Source organism: Anabrus simplex, chromosome 5 (genome assembly GCF_040414725.1).
Source record: "Anabrus simplex isolate iqAnaSimp1 chromosome 5, ASM4041472v1, whole genome shotgun sequence".
In the NCBI taxonomy this organism is placed as follows: domain Eukaryota; kingdom Metazoa; phylum Arthropoda; class Insecta; order Orthoptera; family Tettigoniidae; genus Anabrus; species Anabrus simplex.
The window spans coordinates 313,506,108-313,529,008 of record NC_090269.1 but is presented as its reverse complement, the minus strand read 5'-3'; the positions used below and the strand labels follow the sequence as shown (position 1 = coordinate 313,529,008).

The following is a 22,901-nucleotide window of genomic DNA, read 5'->3' as shown; positions in this document are numbered from 1 at the left end:
TTAAAACTTTTATTTCATACAATCTTAATATCTGAATAGCTTAGTGAATTATTTCTCTGATTCCAAGGTAAATTTGATAGTCTTCATCCATGTCATTCACTAATTTTAATGTTCTATTTGGGTCTCCTGCTCATCGATATATATATATATATATATATATATATATAATCTTTCATTTTATTTATTACTTTCTCACTTTCCAATAAAGATCCAGAAACAGACCCTGAATGTCGGAACTGGGTAAGATTATATTCACCAGAATCCGAGCTAGACGTTACAAAAAATTTAGTGTACTGAACCCTGAAATAATGACGAATGAGATCGGTGATTTTCGACTGTGGACATGAGGAACCTTTCCTTTTGTCAGGGCCACAGATTTAAAATTTCTCAATTTGTACTGCCTATATATATAATTTTGCACATTTTGTATATTTTGAAATTTCAATATTTTTTTCAGTTATTTCCTGTCTTCCAATTTTGAATAATGATTCTTCTTTTTACACTTTGTATGTTTTGTTTGAGCCTTACTCACTGAAACACTGTCAAAAATATTTTTGTCAAATAAGTACAAAGCTGCTGATTTTCTGCGCAAAATGATAAATATGTAATGATTACCTTTTGTTTTTTGTGTTGTAATTGTTTTTTTCAATACATGACTGTAACAGCAGGAAAACTCACTCAAGAGAAAAATGCCAATCAGTTCTAGGGTTAAATAGCAACTGTGAGAGCCATAAAGTAAGTTTGTTTATAATAATAGATTAGTCTCCCTTTCAGATTATCAGAGTGGCAATTTATAAATTTGGTTTTATTGTAGGTCCGAAAGACAAGGTTTACTTTCAACTGGCTCGCATTACTTAAGAGTTACAATCAGAGGTCAAGGTCAAATATCTGTAGGAGAGAAACAGCGTACTTACTGAGCCATTCATTAATGTATCTTCATATTGAGTTTTCATTATCTAGAAACAAAATAAGTGTGTTCTTCGTTTTTGTCTTATAAAGTCAGTTTGTAAAAGATCTCAAAGCAGTGGAATAGAGGAATGTTCAACAGGAGGATTTGCCAATATAAACATTTACACACACATCAATTAGAGTGGGTGCCTCAAATTTAAAAGATTAGTAAATTACTACGGAATTAGCGTTTAGTAAAGAAGTCCATACTACAGAAGTAAATTACTACGGGAGTTATTTACTCCGGAAGTAATGTCGTAGGGTTGAAATACGGTGTACTCATTCAGTTACTATTATAGAAGTAGCGTTAGTTACTTGCAGATCGTATTTGTGTTTTCCTTAAAGAAATCTACCGGGCGAGATAGCCGTACGATTAGAGGCACGCAGCTGTGAGCTTGCATCCGGGAGATAATGGGTTCGAACCCCACTGTCGACAGCCCTGAAGATGGTTTCCTGTGGTTTCCCATTTTCACACCGGGCAAACACTGGGTCTGTACCTTAAGGCCACGGCCGCTTCCTTCCCACTCCTAGGCCTTTCCTACCCTGTCAACGCCATAAGACTTGTGTCAGTGCGACGTTAAGCAAATTGTAAAACAAAAACAAAATTCCTCGAGAGTTCTGAAAAGTTCAGTTGTCACCGGGAGGGCAAAAAATGGGAATATGCGTGCAGTCAATTGCACTCACGATGTGTGGGAACCTGCCAACGTGAAGAATTTCAGTTTATTTTTCGAACAATCATCATTTGCAGGCGTACCTCCCTCTTAACCTCACTAGTTTTTAACCACATGATAAAACATACGGCCATCAGTTGTGTGGTGAACGTTAATTAGATCACCGGCAACTAACTGAAATGTTTCGGTACAAAACCCTCGTAGGGCACACAACTGTAATTTGGAAGGTACAACAAAAATTAAGACAGGAATTCAGCTGTAAGTGATCTCCAAGTAGATTTAGAAAGAAAGTAAAGGATTCCTTTGTAAGACCAAATGTTCCTTACACTCTGTCCCTGTGCACATCATACGGCTCTCGCCTTTCACGCAGTGTATGCACCCATTAAATTTCCAGTCATTTTCTGCGTCGAGATCGTCAATATAATTAAGTAATCCATAAACACGTTCGAAACGTCTTCTCGTATACGACACAATATTATCATTAGTCAACAAGGCTAAACCTAGCTTGCTCCATGCACGACGTGAGAGTAAATTCTAACCTACAGTATATTTGTGCGTTATTTACTTCTTTAGTAATATACTACAAGATTGTGCTCTTCAACATTTTACTCTTGTAGTAATTTAGTCCAGGAGTATCTGAAAGGACTAAAATACTGTACTTCAGAAGTAATTTACTCTCGTATGGAAGTCGTCGAATGCTGACTTCAAAAGTACTTTACTACGGAAGTAGAACTTGCTCTTGGTTAGTGCACACCACTCTATTTGGTTTTAGGCAACATATTTTTAAGTTAGATAATTTGTAAATTTGTTGTACTGAGACTGAAAGTTGGAACAAAAGGCCATATAATAACTTACTTAAATTGGCATATAATTATTTTATTTCTTAGACTTAATTTATAATATATTATTTAGAATAATTATTTGTAAGGCAAGATAAAATAGTGGTAACGTGTCTTAGGAATGCTTCATAGGTTATACAGCTGCTGAAGAAGAGAACATTTTAGTTTAATGTAGGACGTGTAAGACATTTAGCTAACAATAAAAGATTATAGTGACTAGGTGGACTATAAGTTTTAAGTTATTGCTGACAGATTCTTCACAGGTTTTCGCCAGCCATAGCAGTATCGTAATATAGCAGGATGTGTGGTGGTTCCGGTATGAGTTACTTTGTCAACTACTGTAGTTGATGGCAGTGTTGAACTGAATCGCACTTCATGATCCCTAATGCTGCACACTCATTTCAACAGGAAAACTTTCACACACACTTGAACTAGCTTTCACTACGGTTGAGGGATGAACATACATGTTATGAATCAGTCTTGCAGACTCCTCACAGATGTTACGGTGTCACACTGCTGCCCAGATGATCCGTCTGCGAACACAGTCAAAGGCTTTTTCCACGTTGTTAAACATCCTCTGGATTTCCATACGACGTAGTATTTCTCCATGCAGATTGGAAGAGTCTGAATTATCACGTGTTGACAAACCAGATGTGAAACTGCACTGGTTCTGATATTCCTGACGCTACTGACAATGAAATGCTCCCAAATTTTGAGAGTATGTAAAGAGAGTTTGGTGCTTTTGTAGTTCCATCATTGACATTTTCCTTCTGCTTGAAAGAGGGCAGAATGTAGCTGTGACAAAACTGTTCTGGCACGGGCGCACCAGTAAGGAATTATTGAACATAGTCAAACATTTCTGCTTGGACGTCACCTGGGGTGATCTTGGTTACAGGTTCTTGAACAGGAAGCCGTGGAGTTTCTTCGTCCTGTAGGAATTCATTTAACAGTGCATTGATGTGCTCTTCCAGCATTTGTTAATGACCTTATTCTATGTGAGCAACTTCCTGTTGTTGCTGTTGTGGATATAATTGTGAGACTGTCGCTATAGTGTTTGTCACACTGGGTGGTAGTTTTATAGATTTGTTTCGCACCATCTGGTTTCTGCAGCTACTGTCTATGCAAGTTTTTTAACGGCCTTGTTCCTCATCCTCGGCCATAGCCCATCCTGGCTGTTCCTAGGCTTTCCACCGCCCCTTGAAAGCAGTTTTCTTCTCTGAGCGCTGGGTGGAGTGGCTCGGATGGTTGGAGGCACTGGCCTTCTGATCCCAACTTGGCAGGTTCGATCCTGGCTCAGTCCGGTAGTATTTCAAACCTGCTAACTTTCGAAAAGAGAAATCCGGAAGATCCTTAAGCGGAAATTTTTTAACACGCGTATGCGTAACGGTCTTGAGACATAATGAAAAAGGGCAGGAAGGGGGGTGGGGGATTATGAACAATACTAATGTTATTCAAATACAGTAGAACCTCGATGCTTCATTACTGGAACTGTCGTTTTCCCGTAATCGTTGAATTTATTCGGTCCAAAAAATGTTCCATATAAACCAATGTTAAATTTCCCCACATCTATCGTTTTATCGCATCGATCGTCTAAAAATTATTTGTCCTCGGTCACAATTTTCCCGCATTAATCGATCGTACGTAAGAAAAATATACGCAACACTTTTATGAATTTACAGGAATTTACTCTTAGCATATAATAGCGGCAACCTGTTACGTAAGAATGTATGAGCCGGGCTGAGTGGCTCAGACGGTTAAGGCGCTGGCCTTCTAACCCCAACTTGGCAGGTTCGATCCTGGCTCCGTCTGGTGGTATTTGAAGGTGCTCAAATACGACAGCCCCGTGTCGGTAGATTTACTGGCACTTAAAAGAACTTCTGCGGGACTAAATTCCGGCACCTCGGCGTCTCCGAAGACCTTAAAAAGTAGTTAGTGGGACGTAAAACAAATATTATTATTATTATTATTATTATTATTATTATTATTATTAAGAATGTATGAGCGATTTGGAGTTGCTAGTCTCAAACAAGGATCTTGTAGGCTGGAGTGCTGTGCGCAGGTTATTAAAGCGCAACCTCACTACGGGCCTCCTGGTGCCAATGCTTCTCCTCGACCCGCTAACCGACTTCCTAGAAGTATTCTTACTTGCAAGAATTAATAAATAGACAGTGTAAAACTAAAATTTGCCACCATTTTCTGTGTTGGTATGGGCCGACTAGGACTGCAAACTTCATTGAATAAAAGAGAAAATCGCGCAGTGCGCGAGATTCGTTTTAATTACTCACAGGGTGATTAATCACGTCGTACCTTGTGAAGTGTGGGATGCTAGAGGCCTTTTGACCGCTTTGTTGCCCTCTGCCCAATAGTCTTTTACAAGCCGGACCTAACCAAGCCATACCAATAATCCATTCTCATAGCCTAGTCTTGTAACTAGTTCCTAAGTTGGTAGCTTTGCACAAGCCGCTGTGACATTCGAGACGCGCCGCGTTGAATTTCTAACCTCTGCGACAGTCTGAGCTGAGCTGCGGGAGCCGCGCGGTGTAGGGTATTTAACTTATCGTTCGCAAAGGGTCTACGGAATCTTTTCCTAAATGCAGGTTATCGCCGTAATATCCACCTATATATTTAATTTGCAGTAAGAGAACTGAATTTAAAGTTTTCCAGTATTACAAAATATGTAAAGAAAAGTGAAACAAAACGGCGTGAAAGTCGCGCTTTTTATTTTCAACTCGTAGGTGTATATCATGGTTGTAATATTTTGATACCGTTATGTACAGTATAAGCTATATGGTTGGCTTTTGATTCAAGGGGTCTCGATTGGGTCAAGGATTTTAACTTTCCTTGGTTAATTCCAACGGCTCGGGGGCTATCTGCCGAACTAAACATTAGAATTCATCTTAGGTAGGGCTGCATTTTCATGTGCGCGTATATTGCTTATCACGCGACAACTCGAAAGACCTGCGCCTGGCTTCGGAGGCCACGCGCCATTATTGTAGTAATAATAATAATAATAATAATAATAATAATAATAATAATAATAATAATAATAATAATAATAATAAATATATATATATAACAAAAAAATGTCCCAATAATAAAGTACTCATATTTTATTATTTTGCTTTGCCCCCATTTTTATGTTGCCCGCATTTATAGTTTTCCCGCATCTGTCGTCATTTTCCCCATCCCCTGAAGAATGATGCAACGAGGTTTTACTGTATATTGATGGTTATGAATTTCATGTTTTTGGTCCGTATTGAACAATATATAAGTAATAATAATAATAACTTAAATGTTTCCACCTTTTCAATACAATATATTCACAAATTTACAAAATTATACGGTACTAGTTTCGACCCATCTAGGGGTCATCATCAGCCGTATTGGAGCAAAGTACCGTATAATTTTGTAAATTTGTGAATATATTGTATTGAAAAGGTGGAAACATTTAAGTTATTATTATTATTATTATTATTATTATTATTACTTTTACTGTATATGTTATGATCAACCCTGAAATTAAATACACAAAGTTACATCTTGATGAGTGCTCACCTGTTTTCACTTAACACTGGGAACACTTTCCGTGATCGTATAAAACAAGGAAATAAGGTAGAATGTGCCTCACGAAAGGATTGATATCGTTTCTTAGTAACTCATTACGAACACCACTAAAAATATTAAATCATTTAGAAATTTGTCGCACAGTTCCACGATTTTCAGAACTACCGCCAATGTTGCACACGGACAAAGCCTTTCAGCTGCTACGAAGCACGATGCAGTTACCAAAGTTGTTTTATATAAATTCACAGTCTGCTACTTTTCACGGATTTCTTTTCTTCAAAATCACAGCTTGCTACTTGTTTGGGAACTTCTCATTGAATTAAGTAGCAGTTCAGGTCGAACAGGTGACAAAAGCACGGTGATAATCGATAATGTGATTATCGATACATTTATTGGTTGAATTTCAAACACTGCATCTCGTATTACCAGCTAATGTCAAGTCAAACAAATCCGATTTGACCACAGAAAGCAAAACCAAGCGCGGATATTCAAAATCCGTACAATAACGATGTTTATCCGTACAACCGTCAAACACGCTCAAAATCCGTACATTTTATGGAAAAACCGGAATACTTGGCAGGTATGGTATTTGAAGGTTCTGAAATAAGTCAGCCTCATGTCGGTAGATCTACTGGCATTGATGGTTATGAATTTCATGTTTTTGGTCCGTATTGAACTGAGAATAATATATAAGTAATAATAATAATAACGTAAATGTTTCCACCTTTTCAATACAATATATTCACAAAATTACAAAATTATACGGTACTAGTTTCGACCCATCTAGGGGTCATCATCAGCCGTATTGGAGCAAAGATCATTTGTGGGGAAATCCTAAGACAATATTATTTTAAAGAATAACAAGTGAAATGAGATGTTATGGTAATAGTTAATAATACAAGGAATATACATACTAAGAGGTTTTTAACAAAGAATAAAGTATAAATGGGGTGTTGTAAAAATTATAATCATGGAAATCAGTAAGTTCTTGTATTGAAATGAAATATGGCTTAGGAAGAGGGCTTAAGGTGGGGCTGAAGGGTGCGGGAGAAAGTGTAATTGTCTTGGAAAAGTACCTTTGATTAAATTTAGGATTGAGTTTAGGTTGGCTGCATTATTGTTTCTGAGGAAAGTGATAAATAGATCGAAGAGTATGTTGGGTTTCTCTGAGATTTCATTGAGATTGTGACTGGCATTAAAGTATTGGTCTAGGTGTATGTAGTAATTTTCCATTATGTTCAGTAAAGGGCCCTTGTTTGCTAATACGAGGATGTCCATGTCTTGTTCAATATTGGTGAAATTATGGTTATAATCTTGCATGTGTTGGCCGATGGCTGAAAACTTGTTGTATTTTATTGCGTTAGTGTGCTCGTGGTATCTGATAATGAAGTTTCTCCCGGTTTGCCCGATGTAGGTTTTTTTACAGGTGGTACATTTGATCCTATAAACTCCTGATTTTAAAAAACTGCTGGTCTTGTTGATGTGTGAAGTATTGTATAAAACATTCATGTTCTTATTGTTGGTTTTGAAGGCTATTTTAACGCCTTGTTTCTTAAAGGTGTTGGTTAACTTGTAGATATCATTGTTGAACGTGAAGGTGGAAAATGTTAGAGTTTTGGTTATTTCTTTTTTGAGGGTAGTTTTTGGGCGATGTTTGTGTTTATTGATACATACAACAGCCTAGTTCACCGAGCCTTCAGCATACCTATGTCCAATAAAGATCTAAAAAACGAACTCAACACAATCTGCAGAATCGCAAAATTCAATGGCTTCAGCAATCATTTTATAGAAAGGATAATCAATAAACACAAACATCGCCCAAAAACTACCCTCAAAAAAGAAATAACCAAACCTCTAACATTTTCCACCTTCACGTTCAACAATGATATCTACAAGTTAACCAACATCTTTAAGAAACAAGGCGTTAAAATAGCCTTCAAAACCAACAATAAGAACATGAATGTTTTATACAATACTTCACACATCAACAAGACCAGCAGTTTTTTAAAATCAGGAGTTTATAGGATCAAATGTACCACCTGTAAAAAAAACCTACATCGGGCAAACCGGGAGAAACTTCATTATCAGATACCACGAGCACACTAACGCAATAAAATACAACAAGTTTTCAGCCATCGGCCAACACATGCAAGATTATAACCATAATTTCACCAATATTGAACAAGACATGGACATCCTCGTATTAGCAAACAAGGGCCCTTTACTGAACATAATGGAAAATTACTACATACACCTAGACCAATACTTTAATGCCAGTCACAATCTCAATGAAATCTCAGAGAAACCCAACATACTCTTCGATCTATTTATCACTTTCCTCAGAAACAATAATGCAGCCAACCTAAACTCAATCCTAAATTTAATCAAAGGTACTTTTCCAAGACAATTACACTTTCTCCCGCACCCTTCAGCCCCACCTTAAGCCCTCTTCCTAAGCCATATTTCATTTCAATACAAGAACTTACTGATTTCCATGATTATAATTTTTACAACACCCCATTTATACTTTATTCTTTGTTAAAAACCTCTTAGTATGTATATTCCTTGTATTATTAACTATTACCATAACATCTCATTTCACTTGTTATTCTTTAAAATAATATTGTCTTAGGATTTCCCCACAAATGATCTTTGCTCCAATACGGCTGATGATGACCCCTAGATGGGTCGAAACTAGTACCGTATAATTTTGTAATTTTGTGAATATATTGTATTGAAAAGGTGGAAACATTTACGTTATTATTATTATTATTACTTATATATTATTGATCTACTGGCACATAAAAGGACTCCTGCAAGACTAAATTCTGGTGCCTCAGTGTCTCAAACCATAGAAGTAGTCAATGGGACATAAAAGCAAATAACATTATTTCTTCTCTGAATACCTTCTCGACTTTCAAATGCCACTTCTCCTTGGCAATCTTTGGTCTCTCTTTTGAGACATCTAGTTGCTGCCTTGCTTTCTTGGTGCAGTCAGTATGTAAATGTTGCCATATATGATCTTGGCTCTGTGTTGATTCCCTTCAGATCAATGCCTTTGATGAATGACTAGGCTGTTTGCATCATTTTTAACACGTTCCTTGCAGCAGTGAATTTTGATTACTTAATTTTACGTTGTTTCAGCCCAGCGGTGACCTGACGAATTAGGTTTTGGTTAGTCCCTGCTGTAAAATCCAGAACAATGTTGGAGTACTTGTGTGCATTATTGTTGAGGAGTCATTCTGATGTATTTACCTCTGTGACAGTTTTCAGATTCATGAAGTGCGTGACCCAGAAATGACCCTGGAAGTAAATGTTAGTTTTTCGTTCATTGATCTGTGTTTATGGGAATATGATAGGTGTACGTTCTGTTTTCATATTATGCTTAGTAACAAAATATCACAAAAGATGAGGCTGTATGTAAGATACTGGAGAGAAATCACAGTCTGTGTAATCACTTTGTTTCAAATCATGAACAATTTGTCCGGGATCCAGTGCCGTCCTAAGCCTCTTTTCTTTTCCGTGCCACCGGTGTGTAAGAATGTGAAGGCTTCACTCCTGAAAAGGAAGTGAACTTGCTTGTAAATATATTCTACAGAAGATAATGAACATATCAGTAACTACCTCAATAAACAAAAATTTGGAAACTTATATCCGCTTACCTGAGAGTAATGTAGAAAGGAAAAGGTTACATGAGATGTCAGAAGGGTGGTACTCCTTGTATTAACACATTGTTGTCCGGGCGTGCGCTACTCCTTTCTTTCCTGGGGACTGGCAGCAGAACAACACCTATCATGAGAAATAGGATGAAATATAAATACTTGTAACTTTTAAATGACATGAAATAAATTATTGAAACTTGGTGAGAGTACTTACCAGTGATTCTAGTACTTGCTTTTAATGTGATATTGCGTGAAGCAGCTGTCCTTGTGCAAAGGAGTCGAGCAGATGTACCTTGTATCCTTGCGTTTCTTATGTGCAGCGCATACTCTTCAGGGCTTCTGAGGGTACTTTTTTCTTCGATGTCCAACGATTGCTTCAATTTTATGAAGCTTCAGATCTCCAGACATTCTTCCAGCAGCATCCAGTCTTGGAGTATGTGGAGTTTGTCTTGATACTTCTTCCATCACATCGTCTTCTTCTACTTCCCTTCTCCACATTCCTCTTGTTCTACCCAGTAATCTGCAACCTCCTCCAGGAATTCTTATATTTTATGTTTAATCCCGAATTCTGCAATTGATATAGCCGGAAAGCATTGAAAAGTGCACAATTTATGAGCCAAAGAAAGACTTTCTTGCTCCATTTCATTGTCTTCCTGACAAATGTATCGTAGGCCAAATACTGATCAGCCCTGTCGACCCCTTTCATGAATTTATTGCATTCAATTTTTTTCCCAAATCTGTTTACAACCTCCTCTGTTGTGCCATTATGGATTGTACTTATCATTCAAACTTCCCGCTTGTCCTTCCATACACGTAGAAGAATTTCACATTTCCGACGAAACACATTTTCACCTCTCTTCAGTATTTTCAAGGAAGATTTCAATACTTATGGAATTCCTCTACTCACCCGAATAGTCCCACACACTCTAATTTTCCTTTGAAAAAGGTTTTCTGCAATTTCTCCATTATTGTAGTAGTTCTCCTGGTATACATGGTGCCATAAGTCAAGGTAAGGTTCCAAAACCGAAAATATGGTTTCCTCTAATCTCTTCCCTTCTCCAGCATAAATTTTCATGTTGCAAATGTATCCAGTGGTGGCCTCGCATACCATCCTCACTAATATACCATATCTGGTAAGTTTTCCAGGATTGTAGGTCCTAAATCTAAGCCTGCCACACCATGGGATCATAGGTTTATAGAGAAATTGAAACTTAGTCAGTAAATAGTCCGAAATAGGCCTAATTTTGTAGAGTCGGTCCGAATCGTGGTCACCAGTAAAGATAACACTGACATGCAAAAATTTCCAGATCTGCTCAAAACTATTTCGGCTCATAACTAGAGAAACTAGGCGTTCACATCAGTTTATTTGTTCTCCAATAGTCCCTTGTAGTGTCCTTTTTAACTTGGCCCATTGAAATTATTAGAGCCAAGAACTTAATTTCTACCACATTTATATGTTTCCATTTCAAGGATTTGGGGAAGGTTTTATACCTCCTGAAATTTTGTTCATAATAGAGATTTGATTGTTCCACAAGAAGCTGAAACAAGTCATCGCCTAGGAAACTACTACCTCCGGAATACTCACGGAGTTACTGGCCGTATAAGTGATACCTGTAAAATCTCTAAATGATTCTAGGACTCTGTTTTTGTCCTTGTTTGTCCATCCATCAATCTGTCGCTACTATTACTGGCATCTTCACTCGTATTATTGTCGCCGTCAAGACTCGTCCGAACTGAATGTCACACTTTCAATTCCGCGCGTTTATTTTGGGGTTGACGGACACACATCTTCACAATCACTAATACTTACACTTTCGCAATCACTAGGGACAACAGATAAACTATCGACATGTAATTCTCCAAACATTTGAGGCGTCTAGTATCAAAACCGGCCAAGTCACAAAATTTACGAAAATGAGTTAAGGTTATCAATTTGAAGTAGAAGTATAGCAGTATCAGGTGAAACAAGAATATGCTTTAAAATCGTCCATGTCTTCATGTTATAGAGCACTGAATTCTCGGTCGTGCAACAGAATCGGCCAAGTCATGCAGCCAGTGAATTCAAAACCGGCCAAGTCAAGGAACGAGCGACAATGTTTATGATGCAGCATTATTGTCTGGAATCTTATGTTGTTACATTAAGCAACAATGTGATAATATCAGTAGGCAAAATCATTCCTAGTAATGTATATTCTTTGAAGTCACAATATTTTGTTTTTTGTTCGTTTGCAACACTGATTTACGTATTCGCGGGCTTCTTACCGTCATTGGCGCCAAAGCAATCCTATTTCCGGTGTGCTCGTATTTTGACATTATTGTGTGCTGTAACATGGATATTGTTCAGAGTGGTAAACTGAAAGATTTACTTTCATACCTTGTGAAATTGTACAAAATTGCAACAAAAACGGCCAAGTCAAAATTTAAATTAACAAAAAAGATGGGTTAATTATGAGTTAGATTTCTCAAAACAGCGGAACTTAAATATTAAACCATTAAGGATATAACTGTGAAAAAAAATCTTTTCTGACCATCATTGCTTTGCCTCTACAGGTTTTTCGTCCATATTGAAAAATATGCCTTGAGTGACTTGGCCGGTTTTGATACTAGACGCCATATTTCAAGCTGTCTTTACTATGGCGCGCCATGCTAACACCTGACAATATGCTCAGTCACGCGGTACTGAGTGTTTTGAAACCACACTTCCTGTGCCGAAAGCATTGTCAAGGAAAGAATATATCTATCTCAATTCCAATCAACAAAGACTCCAGTTTGTAAACAACACAAAATATTTTGATTAATAAACGGCGGGGAGGATAAAATCACACAAGAATGAAGCAATGTGAGAAAACGTTAATTTACGTAGCCGGTCACCCACGCACCAATACGGAACTACGTTAATTAACATAGGCCGTCATTAATGTATTGAACAACAATCTGCCATCTGAAGGCAGCAACATTGTAAGCTTCATTCACGATAACCCCGCAAGTGATTTCCGCGTAATAATGCAGGTTAGACAACAATCCGATCACAGGGTGACCGGAAGCGATATGAGTGGAAGATGCAAAAAAATTCCTTCGGGTCACCGGTGGGCCGATCGAAACTAGCAGTATGCCTCCGTCCTTTACTTGAATAGGAATGCCATGTTGCCATTAGTTATTGGAAATTTGTAACTAGGACGTAGTTACTTACTCTGTAATTTTGGGAAGTTCGCACAGACAGATAAGGGTAACATGCTTTGGGACACATGGTGACCCGAACCGCAAGGAACGTGTTAACTTAAATTATTTTATCTTCTTTGGCAGGGTGGGTTCAGTACACGGATGATGCTGATCAGAAACCTATGCTGTGATGAGATTTACTAGAAATAACTGCACAATGAAGAAACTGTTTAAGCTGGTCATGATTACAAAGGATGTATGTAATTGATCTCGCCACATACTATGCATTTCTTGTTCTGAAGTAGAAGACTCCATGACATTCAGGATAGTCCTTGGCAGTCTGTCCAACATGGCAATTATGTATATTATGTTCATCTGGTGATAGCTGTTGTAACTTATGTTCATGGTCCTCCAATAACTTCTTCTCAATGATCCTATCACAGCCAACTTGGGAAGTGTGTGCAGACATCTCGTTGGCACGATCCATTGCATGCCCCACCATAATCAGTCGCTTAGCCACTTGACTGAAATCTCTCTTTTGACAAGGTGTTGGACAAAAAATATGTTGATGCCATTCTGCAAGTTGCTTTCACTGTTGTGAAATATGTATCCATGGCCAATGTTTCTGGCCTTGCTTTTTTTGTCCTGAAGAACTGTGATAAACTGTGCTTTTCCATAATATCGGCTAGCTCTAATCTTTTGCCAGCAAGTGTTTCTACATTCCGTGTGTCAGTTCTCAGCATTAGTAATGTGCTCGCTGCCTTCTTGTGTCTTCAGTGATCAAGTGTGCTAACTTTCCTTACTGTTGCTGGAAGGAGACCTATCCAACATCTTCCTTCTGATGTGTTGTACCTTTGCAATCACATTTACCATATTTACTCCAGTATTAGACCCCTATTTTCCCCCCCACATTTACAGCCAAGAAAAGTAAGGGCGAGTCCAGTATGTGATAACCTCAAATTTTTGTGCAGTGAACACATGACTGGAGGCTATAAAGAACTATAAATTGTACATGTTAACATTCGACACTATTCTTTAACAAACTTACGAATGTATTTTTAGTTTTACTAGCTATTCGTGTTGGCAGTATTTATAAATTTAAAAAATAAATGGTTAACACATGACTTTTAGGCCTACATATAGTCAGTTTTAGTTACTCATATCATGTCATTCATTTAATCTCGTTAACTCCTCTGATGAGGTTGACATCAGGAAGGGCATGTGGTCATAAAAACTCTCTACAAAGATTAGTCTTGTTTCATACTCGACCCTGTAGAGAGAAGGGATAATGGTATCGTATTATGCAATAATAATACAAAATGACGTAATGGCAGTCATTTGTGTCTGTCAGTTAAGCAGTAGGTCTACCACACGGTAAATCTAATAATTGCTTTCATTTGAAATATCGTCGTCTTGTGCCACCAACTTCCCTGCTACAGACGTATAGTCATTCCAAATGACGTCATCTTCATGGCAATCGCAAGTACTTGAGATCCCGTCTTTTTACAACTTAAATAGTTTTGTTCCGGACTTTAGAGTCCAAATGGTGAGAATCTATTCGCAAATGGTTTCTGAAGATGGCCTCTGTTATTCCCAGTTGGTGTATGAGTAGCAGAAGCCGCCCGCCCCTTCTGAATAAAGCCGTGCTGTCAAAAGCGTGCCAACCCACCAGCTGATAACTAGCGTATATTGTGAGTTGTACTTCCGAACGTAACACATGGTGACTGGAAGCATTCTTTCGATAATTGCGGCTATTGAAAGCCAGACCTTTATTTCTAAGTATATTTCATGCTTGTACTCTACATTTATCACATCAGGATATACCTAAACAACTGTAATCGAGATGAAAGACCACAACTTGTAGGTTACGTATGCTACTAATTGCCCATCTAGTGTCGAAGTTCCACAACGGAAAGAATAAAAATAAAAAACAGGAAAACTCGTCACATGTATGGATATCTACAGGTGTGGCGGTTTAACGTTTAATTTCGCACGTTCGTTTCCTTCATATATCTTTAATTAATGCGTAGTATGTTCTGTTTGGCATCTCCAAAAATCGTGACAGTAGTTAATGGGGACGTAAAATCAATACCATTATTATTATTATTATTATTATTATTATTATTATTATTATTATTATTATTATTATTTAGGTACGTTGGCAAGTAAAACGGTCGTTACGATTGGATTGTTTTTATCTCATTTTAAACTTGCTTATCTCAAAGATTACATAGGCTATATTGGCTCGAGTTTAGAGATATTAAACTATCATTTTGTTAATGATCTCGCCTGCTATATTAATAGCAACAACAGTGAATATTTAACCAAAGTAAACTATTTGCCTCATCCTGAGGCGGTGCAGCCCCCAGTGGAGGGGAGCTGTATGTACCAATTTTTACTGCATATCAATTTTCCTGCTATTATTAAATCTCTGGCAGTATGGTACTGGGAATCCAACTCAGGCCTCCAAGAACGGCTGCTAACAGTGCTAACTATTATGCTGGTGGACATTCTTAACTAAAAATAATAAAAAAATAAAAATAGCATGACTGATGGATGCTTTAATTGCATAGGTTGGACGCATACCTATTCGCCTATTTGTACGTCATCAGAGCTGCAGTAGGCCTACGCTACGGAGACGACATTTAACTACGAAACACAGATGTACCGCATGGCTTTTACGCGTGTTTTCATTGGATGGGTCATATGGACGAAACTATTCATAAAAATGTCATCGGAGCTGTAGTAAGGCTCGTACCCACTTCGAAGTGGAATCGTTCTTCTCAGACGAATTACGTTGAGGGGGTCTTGTATGAGAGATTAATTTTTTCATTTTCTTTGTCCCAAAAAGCCAGTGTGTGTGTGTGTGTGTGTGTGTGTGTGTGTGTGTGTGTGTGTGTGTGTGTGTGTGTGTCGTCTTATACACGAATAAATACGGTATTTTACAGCCAGTTGCCTCCTGATGCTAAGCCTGATTGTTCTTGCTGAAACCCACCTAGTTAATGTCACAGGACTGTCAGCAGTCTCATTGACCTCTCCTTTGATCGTTCCAAAGGAGATCCATGTAATCACTAAGCTCTGAGCTGGGACCATCCATATTTATGACCATGCAGGGAGGGGTGTCTCAGCATTATTGCCCACAGGAATTGGGCTCTGCCTTCCAGCCAATGATACAGAAAGGGTTTTCTGTTGTCTCTCTTATGCAGTGATCCTTGCTGTTGTCACCCAAGTTATCATCTGCCTCTGACATTCTTCTATAGCACTGGTGCCTCACATAGAAGCCGCAGCCACTCCTAAGATGAAGACCGACGCTACCTTATGGATTTGAGTAGTATTTCCTCCACCGAGGGGACAATTAAATTGACTAAAGGGGCTCGTCTGCCCAGAGCCGTTGGTCCACATAGGGAGTACTTACTGCCACTCACCACTTGGCATTGAGAGCTATATATATTGTCTACTCCATTGCCGTAGCGAGGTAACTCATTCAGGCATATAGCCATGTTTAACAAATGTGATTCATTGAATCCTTTGCCACGTACATATTCTTACAAAACGTCTGCCCAATCTGAATTGGGACTTGAAGATGATTGCAGTACATAAGCTGAGCTGAAACCTGTTTCGTAGATAAGGCTATAATTTTTGTCATGTCATTGTTAAAATCATTGTCTACATGAAAATAAAACAGCTTGAGGATTGGAAAATGTCAGTTATTTTAGGAATAATTTTGACAAAACTACAGGTAGTATTTGAGAATAGGGCATTAAAATATTTCATGTCCAGTGTATATACATATACATACTCCATTAATTGAAATATATTTCCAGGTAAATGAAGGAGTTATTCAACGAAGGATGGAAAAATCTCAAGAAATGAAGTTCGGCCTTGAAGATTCCATAATTTAGTTATTGATCCCTTCTGAAGGAGAACAATTACTGGTATTCCATTGATGGAAATTTTCAGCATTTATTTGTGTAAATTACATGTGAAGAAAACTTAAAGAGGTCTTAGTGAACCAAATGCATCTGATGAAAGTGAAGTTAATTCTGATGTGTAAGGTGTAGTTTTTATTTTTTTAATTTCTCAGTGGAATATTCAAATGAAAGGTGTATCATCATGGAAGATGGGAGTGCTTTCCTTCCTCTTAAACCATTTGTAGTCCCTTAAAAACCTCAAGGTATGGGGTTGGCATATAGTTTGCATTGTTAATGATTTATTTACTTAATTTTATTTCGGAAATCAGTTCTTTCTATAGGCCTTTTGTTGTAATAATTTTCTGGTGTAAGTTATTTATTGTTCTATACTCCCACACATTGATATGAGTTCTAATGCTCCCAAAACCATCTAGGTGTAAGGTACTAAGTTTGTGGCTCTCAATCTGATAGGCTCTGAAGAGTGAAGTTCTAAGTCTGTAAATATGAAATGTATCAAAATGAATTTAATTTCTATTATGTGAAAATACGTTAAGCAATTGAAACCTGCAAGGAATCATTGTATGAATGTGCATTTCTGGATAAAGATAATTTTATTTTAATAAGAATCATACTGGATGTTTCAATGAGTTCTGCTTGGAAAAATTTCCTCCATTCATACAGAGTTCTTAATTTGAGTTGGTAGAAGTTTTTCTGGTTGTGTTATCACCAGTCATCTGAAATGCTGTAATTGCCAGCAATTATAGTTTCATTTAAAATATAAAACCACAATTTGAAGGACTAAATGCAGTTGCATTGGTCATTCACCTCTCTTCCAGTAGATATCTTCATTAATGATTTTTCTTTCATTATTTGAGATCATGTTCTTAGGTTCTTTCTGTAATGAACTTAAGATTCTCTTATTTATTCCTGTAACGCACAATGTGATTTTTTTTTTAACTACCAAATTTCTGTATGATCTGTGCTGCTTCTGTTGTTCACTTTCCTTGTTAATATACTTCATATGAATCGACTTCTGTAAACAGTTGGGGAAAAATACACTAATGAAAATTTATCTGAAAAATATTGAAAATGCTGTACCCATGTTTATGCATCGATTTGTGGTATATTTGGAAAGTAAATGTGAAATTTAATGCACACCTAGTACAGAATTGCTATTTTTATTTAAATGTTGACTTATACTTTGCTTTGTGAATAGACATTAATTTATAACTGTGAAATAAAAATCAAATCTGAAAGTTATTAATGAAATGTGCATATTTATAAGAAATATACCAGTCTTTTGCACTTTTTTACTTGGACATTTTTACATGTCTTGTTTCCAATTTCCTTTGGCTTGCTTATGAAGCTAATTGCATCCAGTTCTTATGCCTGTCTTTCTGAAATGTGAAGATAAATGATTTCTTCGAATTTAGAGTGTATATTTTCAAAGTATTGAATATAGTTGTAACATACAGGTGCTTCTTTTTCCTCTCTCTTAAAATGTACAAAAAGCTATTTTTAATTCATAGAGCAGATGTACTGTGATTAAGAGGAAAATTGTTACTACTTCATAATTATAAGATAAAGAAATACAATTACCTATATCATCAAAATTTTAAGTACTCATAGAACAATGTACTGTGATTAAGAGGAAAGTTTTTACTGTTTCAAAATCGTAAGGTAAAGTAATACAATTATATCATCAGAATTAGTAGTATTTTCAGGATTCCCATATTTTTATTCCAAATCTCAAACTGGAAAAAATCAGCTGTAGAAATATGCCTAGCAAATTGTTCTTAAGAAGCATGTTTTAAAATATGATCAAAATGTTAGAAAATATCATGGGCCCATATGGGGAAAATAGGGAGAAAACAATAGAAAATAACCCAATATTATTTGATACTCGTGTTCACTAATTATGTGAAAGTAACACAATGACTCTAGTATATATTAATGATGGGCAGTCTGAGACGAGGTGTCAATTTCTCGAAACCAGCGCAGGCAGTGTTTCTTGCAAGGAATTTTGACAGATCTCTAGAGCGGTGTACCCCACATTGTGTGGCGAGCAGCGCGTCGGGAGGGCTACAGGTAGATGGATCTGAATGTTATTGTCGAGTATGCGAATAGCCAACCACAGGCTTTCTCCATTCTGTAAATATATGTCAACAAGCGACTGCAGCATACATTTTTCATTTCTGCCGAGGTCTAATTTGACACAGTAGAACACAATTATAAAGAATGCACATTCTGGCATTGTATGCAGTAGTAAGTACACAAATGAGTAGGCTAAGTACAGAAACTGATGGCTACTGTAGGTACCCCTACCTGGATTCGAGAGGCATGCATTATTCGAACTCAAGACGGGACAGTATGCATCTTGCTGCATATGCAACCACCATTACGCATGAGTGGAACGTGTAATCTAAAATGTCCGAGTTTGCTCCATTTCATTCGATGGGTAGGTGTATATCATTATCAGATCCCACATTCAGTATCATGTGACCACTGTTTGTGTTAACTAATATTTTATTTCATAAGTTATGAATTTCATAATGGGCCGTATTGACAATTGATCATTATCAAAGGGTAGAGGAAGGTCCACCTATTCAATACCATTAGCTTAATATAGTGTTCCATATAATTGGTGCTAGTTTTGACCCTACATACATTGGGTCATCCTCTGGCACGATCTAATTGAAAACACGTTTACGTACAACCAACAATAAACAATACAATTTGGTGTATCTTAATTTAAAATCTAAGTCTAAAACATTGTTGAGGTTGGACTATACATTTAAAATTGAAACTAAAATGACACATTAAAACTATTGTGGTTGGTGTTGAACTATGTCAGTGTCATTATAGTAACCAAGTGTTCTTGAGTCTATCTTAGAGTTGATATACCGGGCTAGTTGGCCGTGCGGTTAGGAGTGCACATCCGTGAGCTTGCATCCGGGAGATAGTGGGTTCGAATCCCACTGTCGGCAGCCCTCAAGATGGTTTACCGTGGTTTCCCATTTTCACATCAGGCAAATGCTGGGGCTGTACCTTAAGGCCACAGCTGCTTCCTTCGCATTCCTAGGCCTTTCCTATCCCATCGTCTCCATAAGATCTATCTGTGTCGGTGCGGCATAAAGCAAAATAGCACCAAAAAAAAGTTGGTATATATTATCTACATAGTTGAGCCATTTGATATATAAATTGTCTTGTTGAATAGTAACATGAACAATGGGTTTATATGTAGCTTGAAAGGGACATTCACAACTTGAATAGGTGTTAATCTGATGCAGTGATCTATTGTTTAATTTGGTTTCAAATGAATGTCTGAAAAAGAAATTACTTGAAGTGAATTACTGAGAAAAGAAGGGAAGCTAGAAGATAGAGATTAACATACAGACATTACGAATAGAATACCTAGTGAGGTCACTCAGAGTCCAGGCGTGCTCCTGCAGACTGGCGCTAGTGGAGCCAATAATATTTAATACTACAGTGTTCACTAATTACGTGAAAGTAAAACAATGACTCTAGTATATATTAGTGATAGGCAATCTGGGACGAGGTCTCGATTTCTCAAAAGCAGCGCTTGCACTGTTTCTCATGAGGAATTTTGAGAGATCTCGAGAGCGGTGTTCCCCGCATTGTATGGCGAGCAGCGTGTTGGAGGTCAGCTGTTTTACGCTGATATGCAAATAATTAAATACAACACACAGTTGTTTAGACTTACTCATAACACTGTCAGAGAGTTGTACATAATATTCTCAGTCCCCATGAAGAAACATCTTTGGACTTGAGAATACACAAGATCAAATGGAACATTACGAACAGTGAAAGCAATATCATGCTTTACGCACTAAAAGACCTTTTAAACAGAGCACATAAAATATTCCATGTTCTTAATCTGCCCCTGTAGAAATTAATCCTATCTTTGACTGAGAAAAAAAAGACATTTAGCTCGCATTAAATTAAGAGTTGCATTCGTTATTCGCCTTTTGAGAGACCCTATTGGCATTTGGGCATTGGTAAGAGCACTAGACAGGCTGTGAATTTGACTACAACTAGGCTGGCTTTGAACCTTACCGCTCACTGTGGCCATCACTGCTTCACTCAGTGATTTTTGTTCCTTATCCCCTTGATACTGTCATCATTCCTTTTCCTACTGGGTGCCTTTCGCAATTTCACCTTGGTGGATTGGTATTTCGGTAAATTTGAAAAAAATATGAGGTACTGCTCCTGGTTTTAATATCAAACTGACATGAAGTTCAACGTTTTTACCGTTCACAACAAAACTGTGATAAATATCATTTTTGATCCGTATTGATATTTGATTGGAATAATAACAAAAAGTTCATTTATTAATTTGACCACCTAATCAATACAATAAGTCTTGTCTTTGTTGATTTACATTGACATGTTAACTAAAATGGTACATGTTTTGCCTTGTATATAGGCATCAGCCATTGCCTTAACCTTGAAATAAAATCAGGCACCTGATTTACATATAAATAAAATAAAACTAATTTATAAAACGCCTTGAAGAGATTTGAACTAAAATCAACATATGGTAAAAGACTAGTACATTGTTGGTTTTGAAGATATTGCAATGAGTGAGGCGTTTACAATTGGTGAAAGTACAGTAGTCTCTCCATTATCCGACCTAAACGGGACCTGGAGTGTGTCGGATCACCGAAAATGTTGGATAATACAGAACCCCTTTGAAAATGAACTGAAACAGGAAGGCTGTACTCGAGTACTAAAACAATGACATGTTTTACAGTACTCTATTTATTGCATTATCAGTTCAATTGTACAGTGCATGCAGTATTGAACGAAAGCATTTTTAAGTTCCCAGTAACATTACTACAGGCAAGAACAGTAACTCTTTCCTTACTACGCTTGTAGCCAGGTGCAGACGTTTCGGCTTGGGCTGCGAGAGTTTTTGATGGCAGCATCTTGAAATGTTTCCAGCACACCTTGGTCCATTGGCTGGCATAATGTCACGTTAGGAGGGAGGAACATGACTTTGATGTCACCACTTCTAAGTTGCTCTTCATTTGGGTGTGATGGAGCGTTGTCTAGTAGAAGCGCTTTTCTAGGGAGATTGTTCAAAGCTAGAAATTTTCCTACATCTGGAACAAAGCTAGAAATTTTTCTACATCTGGAACAAACTGTGTAAAAAAACCAGTCTTTAAAATGTCAACAGACATCCAGGCAGCCTTCTGATTCGTGTAATGGACCGGAAGAGCATTAACAGAAATGTTTTTAAAAGCCCTAGTCTTCTTTGCTTTACCAACCATAAGCAATTTTGCTTTTTAAGTTCCCAGTAACATTACTACAGGCAAGAACAGTAACTCTTTCCTTACTACGCTTGTAGCCAGGTGCAGACGTCTCGGCTTGGGCTGCGAGAGTTTTTGAGTGTTTGATGGCAGCATCTTGAAATTTAGCCCAGTCTCATCACAATTAAAAATCTGATCACCGGTTAATCCTTCAGCAAGAATTATTTCTTGAAATTCCTTTTTAAATTTCACAACCTCATCGGATTTAGCTGACAGTTTTTCTCCACAGATATTAAGCTGCCTAATGCCGTACCGTTTTTTTTCCCACCGATCAAGCCACCCCGCACTGGCAGAAAAATTAGGGTCCCCTTCATTAAACTCCTTCTGGAAATGCACCTCCTTTTCTTGAAGAATGGGGCCAGATATTGGCAGGCCCTTTTCCTGGTGTTGAGTGAACCAAAGAAATACTGCTTCACTTACTTTTTCGTACTCACATTTTTTCATTGTTTTTCTAATTTTCAGTGCATCACTTGTTGCTCTGGTAGAGCACCACTTTTAAATTTCTTCCCTCTTTTTTTTTTTCCGAGTCTCCCACTGTAACACGTCCAACACCATAATCAGAAGCCACTTTTTGAAGAGTTTCCCCTTAGTCCAGTCTCTTTAATGCACTCAACTTGTCTTCCATAGAAACAATCACTTTCTTCAGTTTACTCGCCATACTCACAAAGGATATGAAAACTATAACATCCGCACCCAACCAATACTATAATGAACAATGACTGAAGACTCACTGCACCTGTCCTTGAGAGAAAAACCTGTCCTACCGCCAGCGGTCAGGCCAGTGCTTGTCCCACGGTCGCACCCTCCACACCGG

At 37.6% G+C, this 22,901-nt stretch overlaps 1 protein-coding gene across 6 annotated transcripts in view; it reads left to right on the top strand.

Moving 5' to 3' along the window:
* Positions 1 to 18,023, top strand: part of tral (trailer hitch) — a 220,629-nt gene extending 202,606 nt beyond the window's left edge. For all 6 annotated transcript variants that reach the window (XM_067147534.2, XM_067147535.2, XM_067147533.2 and 3 more), the window contains exon 9: positions 16,668 to 18,023. In XM_067147534.2, the coding sequence (XP_067003635.1) occupies positions 16,668 to 16,675 (8 nt within the window). In that variant the 3' untranslated portion in view covers positions 16,676 to 18,023. The remainder of the gene's footprint in view (positions 1 to 16,667) is intronic.
* The last annotated feature ends 4,878 nt before the right edge of the window (positions 18,024 to 22,901 follow it).